At 52.8% G+C, this 13,339-nt stretch overlaps 1 protein-coding gene across 1 annotated transcript in view; it reads right to left on the bottom strand.

Annotated features, from left to right (window-relative positions):
- SIM1 (SIM bHLH transcription factor 1) overlaps positions 1-10,750 on the bottom strand; it is a 39,434-nt gene extending 28,684 nt beyond the window's left edge. Inside the window, exons 1-7 of the mRNA XM_042821947.1 lie at positions 10,576-10,750; positions 2,764-2,846; positions 2,023-2,112; positions 1,810-1,918; positions 1,632-1,717; positions 664-863; positions 468-574 (exon numbers count right to left, since the gene is read on the bottom strand). Coding sequence (XP_042677881.1) covers positions 468-574; positions 664-863; positions 1,632-1,717; positions 1,810-1,918; positions 2,023-2,112; positions 2,764-2,846; positions 10,576-10,750 — 850 coding nt within the window. The remainder of the gene's footprint in view (positions 1-467; positions 575-663; positions 864-1,631; positions 1,718-1,809; positions 1,919-2,022; positions 2,113-2,763; positions 2,847-10,575) is intronic.
- Between the last annotated feature and the right edge of the window lie 2,589 nt (positions 10,751-13,339).

Genomic DNA, 13,339 nt, shown 5'->3' on the forward strand with positions numbered 1-13,339 from the left:
GGGGGGAGGTGATCACAACACCCAACCATATCGTCATCGAGATTGAATTCTCTCAAAGTGGCTTTGGGTTTTTATCTCGTCTCTTGACGTCCACCTTAAGGAAACTTACCGGAAATTAATATACTTTTTATACATCTATCCATGTATTAATGTCATCGTGATATCGAAATAGAGTAGAGGGCTGCTCTCTGAAGCAGGCTCGCCGCTGCAGCAAATTTAGCCACGCAGATATAATTTGTGAGACTCGATAGAAGTGTTTGAACTGGCACAGCCTTTTCGGAGCAAGAAAAAAGGCTGTTCCCTGAGCTGGATTCGAAGCGAACTGAAACCCAGGGTTTGCACAGGGGTTTGCACCCGCCACCGGTGCTGCCCATTCTTCCCCCAGCCCAGAAGTGGACACTAACACAGTCAAAGCCCTTTGGGGGAGGGAGAAGGCAAGGTGAGGTTTTCTGAGCGCAGATCCTTACACAAGTGATGTGCACATCGCAGGTGGAAGGTGTCACAGCCGTGTACGTGATGGTAAAGGGTCTTCTCGATCAGATCCTGGGGCTCGTAGCCGGTGAGCTCAGCCACCCTGCAAGGACAGAGGAGCCTGCGTCAGCTGGGAGGGGCCGGAGCGGGGGAGGGGGTGAGGAATCGATTTGGAAGCAGCCTCAGCACTACCTGGAGTCTAGGAAGATGAGCTTCATGTCCAGGCTAGCCCGGAACATGAACATGTTGCTGTGCAGTTTGATCTCTGTCACGGCGCTGGGCGGCAGCGAGTGGCCCACGGCGACCAAACCGACGTTTTGGTAGCAGCCATCGAAAGGTGACATGTCCAGGCTGTACTGGCGGATCTTCAGGTAGCCACTGCAGTGAATGACCTGCAAGGACACACGGCTGCTGGGCGTGGGGGCTGTGAACTTCGCCGCCCCGGGGCCCCACCCCCCCCCAACCCCCCCCCCGTTTTTTTTTTTTTTTTTGGGGTGGGGGGGGGGGTTTTTTTTTTTTTTTTTTTTTTTTTCATACAGAACTTCAGCTCTCATCTCAAGCCCGTTAAAGTCAACAAGATTTTCTTTTTTTTTTTTTTTTTTTCCACTGACTTAAGTGGTTTTTGGACCACCTCCTAACTACGCTTTTATGATTCTTCTCCAAAGGGAAGACGAGGAAGTGCCAAGGCAGTTTCAGCTCTGTAATGAAGAGTGGATGCGTGTGAGAGAGTTTACATGTGTGCGTGTGTCACATGGATAAGATGTATCTATTACACAGACAGAGCAGACACGATCCAGAATGCATCTTTAGGCATAGATTTTAGGTACGTTTCCTCCCTGCATATTGCTGCTATGCACTTCCAACCTCAGTTGTCTATTTTAAGCTTCTCTTCCTGGAGCTATTCCAACAGATTTCCTTTTTCTTGCGCTACACCGTGTCACAACGTCTCCCGCTTCAAGGTCGGGGAACAGACTGGACTGTGCCCGGCCGGGAGCCTCGTGCGGAGCAATGGGAAACGGCCGAGCCCTCGCTGAATGGCTGCTCCTGTGGCAAGCGGCACTCAGTGCCACATTAAAGAGTGCCGAGCCGGGCCAGCCCAGGGAGCTCAATCCACATCCACCTCGCGGTGTCGTGGCGGGGCTGTACCCCCCCACACCCACCTTATAGCCCCCGCAGGTCAGCCCCGCGTTCCTCTTGGCCAGTACGCATTTCATCCGTAGGAAAAAGGACCTCTCGATCTCATACTCTGAGGAGAGGGAAGGCAGAGGGGAGGTGAGCGGCGAGGGAAAGAGTCCAGGTCCAAGTGGGACGATGCGATGTAGGGGGGACGCGCTTTACCCTGCACGAAGTGGGAGTGGTAGGGCTGGTGGGCCGTAAGCACCGCCGTCATCTCGTCGTGGTCGGCGGGGTGGATGTACTCGTAAATGCTGTTGCCGGTCAGCTCTACCTGTGAGAGAGGAGGAGGAGGATGAAGAGGGGAAGAGCAGGAAGGAGAGCGTCAGTCACCGGTGCCCTCTCCGCAGACGCCTCCCGCGCCGGCCCCCAGCCTACCTGAGACAGACCCAGGTGCACCGAGGCTGTCTCCGAGATGTACATGATCTTCCCATCCGGAGCCACCACGAATATGAAACCGTCCAGCGTCTGGGGAAAGGGTCGGCAGAGGGAGCAACAGATAGAGAGATGGACACAGACAGACCGACACATAAAGTACCGTCCTCCAAGGGGTTATTCTAAGTCAAGACGTATTCCCTTTCATGCTGTGATTATTCAGAAAGCTGGAAGGAAACGGAGCCCTGGGCAGGACTCTTCTATAGCCGTGATCCCTCAGGATTCCCGCTGATGACCACCCGAGAATTTTCGAGCGCTGCCACCCCATTTCTAACTCCCCGGGATTTAAGCCCCTGTTAAGCAAACGAAGGGAGTGTAAGCCTCCCCGCAGAGTGAATAACGCCTGTGTGGGACGGGATGATTTGTCAAGTGCGTTTCAGAAGACGGAAATGGGGTTTCTGGGTGCGGAGGCAGCAGAAGAGACCCCCAATCTATTAAAGACGTGTCACAGCCCATACGATCCCACACACACAAAGCATGGATACAGTAATTCCAATATTCCTTCCTCTACCTGAACTGCGTTTGTGCAAAGGAGTCCGTCCTGTCCCTCCCCTCCCACATTTTTTTTTTTTAATTAAACACGTGAACGGTTAAAAATTAGTCACGGTGGCAACTAAAAGCTCAGAAGAGGGACTGGTTTCTTTAATCGTTAATACCGCGTAGCTGTCGTTCTCAGAGTGGTACCTGCAAAAGATGCGATCCCAGCTCCCGTCCGACGTTATCCAGCGGGCTAGTGCGGCTGGAGTGGCCCCAGGCTTCTCCCAGTCCTGTTCAGTTAACACACACAGAAAGGAAAGTGAAGAGGTGACAAACCCACTCCTGTTGGCCTGCTGGAGTAAACCTCTTCTACTTATTTGTTTATTATTATTATACTTTCGCTTGAACTCGCTTTAAAACAGGTATACATATAATCGTTGAGAAAAGGGGATGTGATTTCCTCGTACGGGAAAGCCTCTTTGGTGGATTTTTTATTATTTAAATCTAACTCCTGTGGGAGATAAACACCTTTTTTTTGGTTAACGGGGAAGTTGGTTTCTAAGACCTGGGCGAAACGGTGTGCCCGACAAAGCTGCCCCTGGGGGCGGCCTTTGGCTGCATGGAGCGCGTAAGAGAGCGCCCAGGGGCGTGTGCTGCCTCCCAGAACCCCCTCCTCCCCCCGGCCTTGGGACGGACCTGCCCTGTGCTTCAGACTCTGCTCGTTTCATGCAAAGTGAGGAGGAATAAGAGCTGCAGGAAAATTACTCGGCCGGAGTAAATCTTTGTATAGGCAGTGCTTTTTAACGATGCTGTTGCCGAAATCATTTTGAAAGGGGCATTTTAAGCTTACGCGACTAAATAAGGATCAAACAAGAAGGAAAAACAAACAAACAAACGAACAAAAAACCCCACAAACGTACAGAAATGCTGATTGACGGCAGGAGAAGGCAAGGTCTGCTCCTACAGCGCGGACTCGGGAAGCCGAGCCCACTTTCTCTGGGGATTTCCACACGAAGCGGCAGCGGGCAGAGCGGGCATCCCTTGGTATCGAGCGCCCTCACCTCGGCTCGACACCCGGGCGTGGCGAACAGAGAGGGCATCCTGAGCTGCCCCTTCCTCGCCCGCCTTCTCACCGTTTCCCCCTTCTTCTTAACCCACGGCCCTCAGAAGTCAGCAGCATCCCTGCGCCCCGGCCCCTGCCCGCGTGTACCCCTCGCCGAGTGCCAGCGGGAGATAAGATCCTGCCCGTTAACTCCTCCGCGCCAATTAACGGGGACACGGTGAAGTTGTCCCCAACCCCCGGGCTCTCCTCCCTCCCCCGAAATGCAGTCGCTCTGCCGCCCTCCCCAGCGGGGCTGCCCGGGGGCACATCTGTCCCCTGCCGGGGACCCCCACCGAAGCCAGTCAGGAGCTGACACTTCTCGCACGGCTTCCAGGGAAAGGGAGAAGAGAAACCGCAGTATCTTTGCTTTCCCCGAGCTCCGGGACGCCCTGTCGAAGCCGCTCCTTGCGAGCTTCCCGCACTGGAAGGGAAATCTGAATAACAGTTTCCCTGTTCTGGACTAAAGCTGCGCTCTTCGCCTAGGATTTAAGTTGTTTATTAATCTGGGTTTACGGCTTCTAATTACTCTCCTTCTAAAAGGGAAAACAACCCGACCTCTGCGGGTTAATGAACAGCTCATCAACATTACAGGTTAACTTCTTTCGGGAACGCCGTTCTTCACGGAGCACTGAGCCCTTCGTTATGCTTCGGGTGGAAATCTCACGCTGTTTGGCCGCGGCTGTTAATGTTTCATAATTAAACGTTTTCACTCGTCTACATGAGCCAGCTTCTGGCGATCCTAACACTGGAGACACTTCGCATTGCCCAGATGCTTCAGCACTTTCTAGCCGGAGACGACTTCTCTTCACTGACAAACCCAGATCGGCGGGCTCTCCCGACGCCCTTTAAATACTGCCTTTAGAGATTATAAGATAAAACCTCTCCATTAATATTCCCCTTTTATTATTTTTTCCCCCCTCCGTTCGCTTTAACATCCAATTTCCTTTTATCGGGGGAGCAAACTGAGCTATCTTGCACTTGACCTACCGCAGAAAATTCCTCAAATCCTTTGATTGTCTATTTAAAACAAAACAAGGAAATCAGCTCTCCCTTTTGCTTCAGGATTACGCTGGAAACAAGATCTAAAGATTCTCTTGTAATTTGGAGAGCCAACGGAATAATGGCTTTGGAATAGAAACAAGCAGCTTTGTGCGGGAAAGGATAACTAAACCGTTTTTAGGCAAAGGATTTTCCCAGCTAAAGTGGCCGAAGACAAAGCAAAACATAATCTATTTTGGAAGATTTCCAAGATATGCCACATTAACCTTTGTAGATAAAAATTGCTTTCTCCCCTCCCCCGCCGGGGTCCGGTTTATCATATTTACATAAGTAGCCTTAGAAGCGATGTATCTATTATGGATCTAAGGAGCTCGCGAGCTCACATTTCATGTGGAAACAGAGGCGAAGTTTTACTGTTGCTTAATACTTGATGCATTGTCGAACCATTTCCATTTAAATACTCCCGACCCACGGATTACCTCAATGGACTGGCTGCATGGGCTTTGTAATTTCCTGAAAATGAGATTTCGATTTATAAAACAAGAAACCAATTAGTAACCAAATGAGGCGAAGTAGATCCACTAAAATTGACCTAATCCCACAGGCACCATTTAGGCCGGTTCTTAGCGAATGAATGATGAGCAATCGTGCAGTGCAAGCTCAAGGCATCATCCAGCTGTGTTATTGCAAGAAGCAAAAATAAATGGATCGAGCTTTTCTTTCGGAATGAGTTTTATACTCTCAACAAGATATAGATTATAGGCTCCCATCTAACAACCTCCTCCACTCGAGGATTTTTTTTTTTTTCCTGAGAAGGTAAACAATTCGACCTAGAAGATGTCCTCCATTGGGGGTGGGAGGAGGGAGAAAGAAAGGAAGAAAGGAAAATAAATAAATGACAAAACAAAATAGCAGCGGCATTAGGGACAGGCTTTGCTCAGTTTGCTAACAATGCCCGTTACTGAACTGCGCGCTCTGAGGCTGCGCTCAAACTGCGCTGAACGTGCGCTGGTGCAGTTCGGTCTGCGAGTGCTGAGTCATAGCTTTTCCAGCACTTCTCGACGGGAAATCACGGTTTGCCCACATTTAAAAGTGAGGGAAGGGGCAGAAATCTCCTCGTTCTCTTTGGTGGGAGGACAACACCGGGGCAGTCCGGTGGAAGCGCCTTCCTTCCCCCGTGCGCATCCCGCCCAGCGCCGGGCACGCCGCCCTCCACGGACGGACCCACGGCCAACGCCGCAGCTCCGTGCCGCGGGAGCATTGCCTCCCCGCCCCGCTGGGTAGCTCCGAGCCCTCATGGCAGCAGCCAATGGAGGCACCGGCTGGCATCGCGATATCGTTGCCGAACTCCCCTAAGTCCCAAACAAACGGGGCTGCGCTCAATCACTGCAAATTGGGCCGGGACGAAGTGGCAGAAGGCTCCGAGAGGCGCGGACAGCCCCGCGGGTCTCGGGGTTCCCAGTCCCTCCGTGAGCATCCGCAACGCAGCCCCGACCCCAACCTCGACAGTCTTTGTCTGTCCGTAGCGGGGGGAGTGAAGGGGGGTAGGGGAGGAGGACAGGAGAAGCGAGCTCTTATCTTCTTGGCGTTGATTTGCCAGCGTTTCCAAGTGGCTACCACCATTACCCCAGCCTCAGCACGATCCGAATTCACAGCGGAGGAAACAACGGCAGGGCCATCGGCGCCCCCCCTTCCAAAAGCACTCGGCAGGGAGCCCAACTCAAACCTCCCACAGGGGGATCCGGGCTTCTGGGGGCCCCTGGGAGGCCGCCTGAGGCAGCGGGGAGACCTCGGAGCACCCCGGCTTTTGTCACAGCCTCCCTGCAAAGGCAGAGGGGCAGCGAGGTTGCCTCGAGGAACGGTGTCGTTCAGCAGCCCTCGCTATGCCACCTCCCAGCACCCAGCCGGGCCGATTTCTCACTTAATTTAACAGGAGGTGGTTAATGATAACTCCAAATCTCTGCCAAATGAGGCTTCTGTGAGGGAGCGAGTCGCCGTCGGAGGGTTCAGATGGAACAGAAGCAGCGACATTTAGGGAGAAGAAAGAAAGAAAGAAAAAAAAAAAAAAAAAAAAAAAAAGCTGCTCATGCCTGCGGATGCCATTAGCGAGGTTTCGTCAAGATTTATTATCTCGGTAAATCAGATGCGTTCGTTTGAAGCGGATAGAAGCGAGCGCCCTGCTTCCTTTAGAAAAATAATAGTAAGAGGGAGGCAGAGTTCTGCCGCCTGAACAGACGGCCCTGCTGGGGGAGCGGCCGTGGAAGTAGCACCGATTCACCGCACTGGAGAGAACTCGCAGCTTTTGGGTAATGGAGCTGCCCTCCTACATGCAAACAAAACGGAGCCCACACCGGAGGAGGGGGAAGACAAAAAAAAAAAAAAAAAAAAAAAAAAAAAAAGAGGCAAATTTTCGAGCGCAACATCCATACTTCTGGGTTTTAGAGAAGACGCAAACGCAAATATCGCTTTACCCGAACGAACAGTGGAGGAAAGGGTAGGTTTACGCTATTCACACACAAGTTGAAAACGTCCTTCAGCACTAACAGAGCACTAACAGAGGGAGAGGGGTTTGTAAGGAAAATCTGACTGTATCCACCCGTTAAAGTGCCTTTGTCAGCTCTCGTGCTGAGAGTTCAGTTCTGCACTTCACATGTTAAGTTCACATCAAAACTCGACTTAAGCACAGAGAGGTACCGCGCAGAGTAAACTGCGGCTTAAATGAGAAAAACTTCTGTACGAAATCACCGCTGAAACCCAATGCTCAATCATTTCCCTTAGCAGCAAGAAAAACAGCATTAAATCACCTATCCACGTGGGAAATGGATTTTGTTTTCCTGCTTTTCTCCCCCCCGCACTCCCCCCCTTAAAATAAAACAAGATAAGGAGATTCAATATTGCAACGTTAGGCAAAAGTTCACGTAAACGCGGACGCTGATTTTGTCTGGGAAAGCGAACGCCTCTGCGTGGGAGCGATCCGTCTTCACAGGACAGAAAAGCAAACAGTCCTTCCCTGCTTGTTCGGGTGAGGGGAACAGGACCCTGGAAATATTCCTTAATTAAATATATGTGTATACAGAGCGTCACTTTTTTTTTTTTTTTTTTCCGCCTTCACTTTTGGACACCGGGGCTGCTTATAGGAATCGTATCCTTAGGTAAAGAAATTATTTTCGCCCCCGGATTTATTTCTATCAGGTTTTGATGCTACGTTAGTTGCCTTCACTGTTACACTGAAATGTCAGTTTTTTTTTTCCCCCCATGAACGTTAACACAGGACTAAATTTATCAGGAAGATATTTATCTTTTTCTCCTTCTGTCTTTCTTTTCTTTTCCCCTTCAATAAAAATAATTTTAAAAGCTCTTTACACTGTTCACAGCTATCTAGCAGATCTTCTCCACATTATCTTCCCCAAAGCCGACCCCATGCAAAACAGGCTCTCCCTTCCCGAGCCAGCTGGCCCATGCCAGGCGGCAGCCACGGGGCGCATTTCGTCTTTGCCAGTTTTCCCGAGAGGTTTGGGGCAGGGCAATGGGGTGCCGGGCCCGAGTCAAGTCCTGCACTCCTTCGAGAGACTCGCAAAGCTGCAGCTGAATCTCCGCACTACACTCCCTCAGAGCCGCGCTCATCCGGTGCCACCGCTTTGCATCGCATTTTCAGACAGTGAAACGGAAACTAAACGGCGCTGAGAAGCTGCGTGGCTCTGCGGGCACGGCCCTGGCAGAAACCTCCTGTTTTCATAGTGACCCTGGCATCCAATCTCCTCCTTCCTGCATATGAGCCCCTCAGTGTCCAAACGCGCAGACGGACGCCCACCGATGCTTCCTCCGCTGAGGAGCTTACATCGTTCTGTGCATTTATTCCCACCGTTTCCAGTCAGGCCCCGTGCAGGGAAGCTCCGGGCGGGCCGCCGGGGAACCGCACCGCTCGGCCGAACCCACGCTTCTCCGCTCTCGGCCGGATCCGGGCTGCGCCCCAGCTCTCGCAGCTCTGCCCTCCCCGGGAAAAAACACAGAACGTCCCCTGCCGTATCTACCGCCTTCCGCAGGTTCTGGCTGTCTCTGCGTGCCCAGAGCAAACGGGGAGGGAGGGCCTCCCACATACTGGCAAGTGCCTGCGGAACCACTCCGACCCCCCAGCACGGACAGCACCGCGGGGCCACCCCCTCGGCGGCTGCTTCTTTCCATTCGCAGCTCCCCCGTAGCGAGGCCGCGGAGGTCCCGCCGCCACTCTCCGCCTCCCTGCTCAAAGCCGCAGCTGCCGGCCCCGGCCCCGCGCCCCCCGCCGCACGGCTCCCCGGGGCATTGAGGCATCCCGCGCTGTCGCCCGGGACGGGGCCCGGCCATTCTTCTCCGCCCGTGATTACTCGCAGCCTACAAGCAACACCATATGCTTCGTCTGATCAAACAGCCCCGCTGCATCGGCGGCGGTAATTGACGAGAGCCTCTCGGAATCACGCAGGAAGGCGGCCCGCTGAGACGGCGGGAGCTGACAGATCACCGCTAATAATCCTTTTAGGAACATCGCGGGCAGCGGAGTTGGCCATAGCTTTCTTTTTATAAAGTGTGCGCTGACAGTATTAAAGGACAGCTCAGTTTCCTTGCAGATAGATCGCATAGAATGGCAACGTGGTTTCATGAGAATTTTAACTTTTTCTTCCACTTCCCCCCACCCCCACTTTTTTTTTTTTTTTTTAAAGGTTTCAGGTGTTACAACTCCCTCTTATCCCATTCTTTGGTTCTAAGTTACTCAGAGATACCAAACGTTGCTTAAAGAAGCGGCTACAAGATACACTACGTTGGAAATGACTGCTATGGCTTTGGCTCTATGTACTCACGCAGCGCTGAGGGGGAGGGGGGAGGCCCGCCTCCAGGTCCGAGCGAATATTTACCTTTAAAAAGTCGAGTTAAGACCGCTCCTTCCCGGTCTGAATCAGGTTAAAAGCAAAACAAACAAACAGAACAAACCAGGACAGTCCCCGTACCCGCTCTGGGTTCATGAAGCATTACCGACAGACCCGAAGTAAACGCAAAGTCTGTATTACGGGGTTTCTTACGTATCCACACATTTCAACGAATGATTAATTTTGATTTTTAGATAAATCATTAAAAAAAAAAAATAAATAAAAATCCGGCCCCTCAGTCTTCTCTCTCACTACCGTCTCTTCCAGGCAGAAAACATCTCAATCTAAATAAAAGCTTAGAGAATCGTTTTGATTTTTTTCTTTCCCCTGCATCTCACAGAAGCGACAGACGGAGAGCAGAGCAGAACTTCATCCCGGTCCCTTAACAAGCTCTCTACTCTCTCTGGAGCCCCTCCAGGCACCCCAAGAGGCGGCTCAGCGCCACCAGGAAGAGCTGGAACTGAGGACGCGATGGCCGGCTCTGCCCAGCGAGAGTCAAAATGAAGCTCGCTGCAGGCCCTCTGTTCGCATCGTTATGGGGCTTGGACGCGTCCGAATATAATCATTCTGTGAAAAATTCCCGAGGTCGATTAACGCTCTCAGACGGCCTCAGCGATCCACAGATCGGGATATAGTGGGTTTACGATGCGATACGTCGTGCTTGGCTTATCAGTTGTGGGAGCGCACCCTATACCTGCACACCGCACCTAAGGCTTTAGGACTTTGCATAGGCTTATGTAAATATTTACCCATATATTAGCTCCCCCACGTACAGCTATAAATGGGGGGATCGCCCCCATTTGCCTTGCGGCGATGCCCGCCGCATGGACGAGAACAGAAAACCTCCTGCTGGCTCTGCGTTGACAGAAGCCCCTCAGCCCCCAGCAGAACTGTCATATGAACGGAGTGACAACATTCACGGGAGGGAGAAGTAGCAGCAGAAAGTACTCGGCCCCCAGAGTTCGGCCCAAGCAGCACCTGGATGGGAAGGGGAGCACAGGGGAGGGCCATCCCACCTACCTTCTGGGAAAACCACCCGCATCTTGAGGTAGCTGGTGGTGAGCCTGATTATGGATGCTTTGTCCAGCTGGGAGGTGATGGCCGAGGGCAGGGGCAGTAATTTAGCCAGTTCATAAAATTCGCTGTTTTCTTTCTCCCGTCTAGTCCGGGCAGCATTTTTGGACTTCTCTTTCATCGTGTTTTTTTCCCCCTTCCTTCCTAAAATTTAAGCTCCGGAGCTTCATCCAAAGGTGGGAGGGGAGCGCTCAGTTGCAGTTCATGTCCCGGATCATCGGGAGGGAGAACAGCCGCCGCCCAGAGAAACCGTTCTGTGAAATGGAACAAAGTGCTGAAGAGCAGAGTGGTGTTCTTCAAAAGAACGAATATTCTCTGAAAAGTCACTCGGGGGGGAAAGGCATTTATCCAGTGCAGCTCAGAGACTCAAGCAACTGCAGGAAAAAAAAAAAAAAAAAAAAAAAAAAAAAGAAAAAAAAAACAACAGAACTACAAGCCCGTGGCACGACGCAGCAGCCAAACGAGGTGTTTTGGGCCTCTGTTCCTGCTCATCGCGGACAGTGCCTCTCCTCGAAGTGGGTCATGGTAATCCCGATCCTCCCGCAATCCGCTGCCGGAACGGGGCCTCCACGGGCGGCTTCGTAGGAGCCTCTGCGGGAAGAAGAGCGGTGGTGGTGGGTGAGCAAGTCTCTACTCAGCGCCGCGGCCTCCAGAAATCATCATCATAATTTTTAAAACCTAGCCCAGGTGCCCTTTTCTGCTTGCGTTGTTTGTTTATTTTTTATTTATTTATTTGTTTTGTCCTGCTTGTTGCATTAATCCCGCTGCCCCCGTGAGCCAGGACTCACTGCCGATCGCAGCCCGGCACAGCAGTTACTTCGTGCGTTTTTCCAGCCAATTTTGGGGTTTTGCCGCTGTTTCCTCCCACCCTCGGTGGGAGCACCCAACCTCACTTCGCACCTCTTTGCGCGCGCCCCCCCTCCCGCGGAGGCCAGGCCCCCTGCACCTACCTGGTATCCCCTCGCAGGGCAGCCCGCAGCGAGCCGTGCCAGGGTGCGGACCCCTCTTTAATTGGCTCATTAATAGCGGGGGCGCGGTCGTTGCCCGTCGCGGCTCCCCACGCCGGCGGGCAGCCGGGCGCTGCCGCCTCCCGCCCCTTTATCGGCTGCCCGACTCTCCCTCTCACATACTGGGTGGGGGTGGGCTTAATGAAGAAGCCCTAATTGCGACTGAGAAATGCCCTAATAACTTCTTTTCCGGCTAAAAGCCTTTTAGCACAACTTCATTTCTCCCCCAGCCCCGGCCGAGCCCGCCCTTAATGCCACTCACGGACCCGCCCCGCCTCCCATTGGCTGCCGGCTCCCCGCTCCCTGACGACCATTGGTGAAGCGGACGGTGACGTCACCCCGAAGCGGACACACACCCCTACTCCTCGCGCGCTCCCGCCCTCTGACCCCTCGGTGGCGCGCCCGGGGGAGGCGTGCGGGGACGCGCACCAACCCCCCCCCACGGAGTGCCCCTGGAGAGTTAAAACAAAAAGGTGCTTTAGGCAATTCTCTCTGTTGTTGTTATTATTATTATTTTTTTTTTTTTGTGGGGTTATGAGATTTTCCTGCTAGACTGGGAAAAACCCAAACCAAAACAAAACACTTAGTCCTAGAGAAAAAGAAACAAATAATCTATCAGCACCAAATGCACCTCTCCTACCTCAGGAAACAGAATAGCACCGTGCGGTAATAGCGGCATGGTGCGGGAAAGCGCCCAGCAGCTCTTCCTGGTGTCCGCACGGCCAGGACGCACCGCTCGTCCCTTTGCCGGACCACCCCTCTGTGAAACAAACACAACGCAGGGCAGTTAGGAGAGGTATGGACTCGAGATAAATTATAAAAAGTAATGAAAAGGGGAAAAAGGGGGAAAAATGCGGCCCTCCTCTTCTTAAAGCCCTCGCTGTTGCAGAGAAGGTGACACCGTGCTTTCCGAAGGCTTTCTGTGTGCTGCAAGCACACACCAGCAGGCTGAAAGCGGGCTTGGGGAGAAAGACAGCACCTTCTTGCCGGCTTCTATTGGAGGAAGCTGTCCTGCAAACAGCGCTGATATCCCCGAGGAGTGTTCAGGCATCTGGGCAACAACCGGACTCACACCATCAGGTAGCGCAAGGCTTGTTTGTCAACAGGCGCCTCAAAAATTATCCTTTATAGTGCTTTTGGCTTAGGAAAAAAATGAGTAAATCAGAGGAACACAGTCCTGCCAATGGATAGCAGGGAAACGCAGGCAACCATTCGCCACCCTACGCTCCCGCAGCCACGGATTCGTAGAGGGGAGAGTGGCGGTGCCGGGGCTCTGCCGGCCCCGGAGCGGAGCGGTGGAGAGCGATGGAACCGGGGAAAAAAAATGCCTGGAAGCCTCGGGGGACGCGGGCACAGAGCGGCCCAGATCGGGATGCTGCACCGCTCGGGAATGGGGAACTCGCTGCCTGAAGTACACACGTGTGCTCGGTTCGGGTGAGTTTATTCCCGGGTGAGCCTACGCCGGGTAATTGATAATATAGGAGAACTGAAGAAACAGGTATTGAAACTCGATGCACTTTAAAAACGATCATTATAAGCGGGCTACTTGGAGGAGGGCTCGGTGAAAAGAGGCATTTTGCAGCCAGGCTTGCAACTCCGTGCCGTGAAAAACTTGAGTCGCCAGGCACAGCACGCAGCGTGCATTGCACCGCGTGTGCGTGCGAGTGGGGAGCGAGAGAGCTCTGCAAATCAAAGCTGGAGGG

Source organism: Centrocercus urophasianus, unplaced genomic scaffold, assembly GCF_019232065.1.
Source record: "Centrocercus urophasianus isolate 14NV4802_14NV808 unplaced genomic scaffold, USGS_Curo_1.0 seq_10, whole genome shotgun sequence".
Lineage (NCBI taxonomy): Eukaryota > Metazoa > Chordata > Aves > Galliformes > Phasianidae > Centrocercus > Centrocercus urophasianus.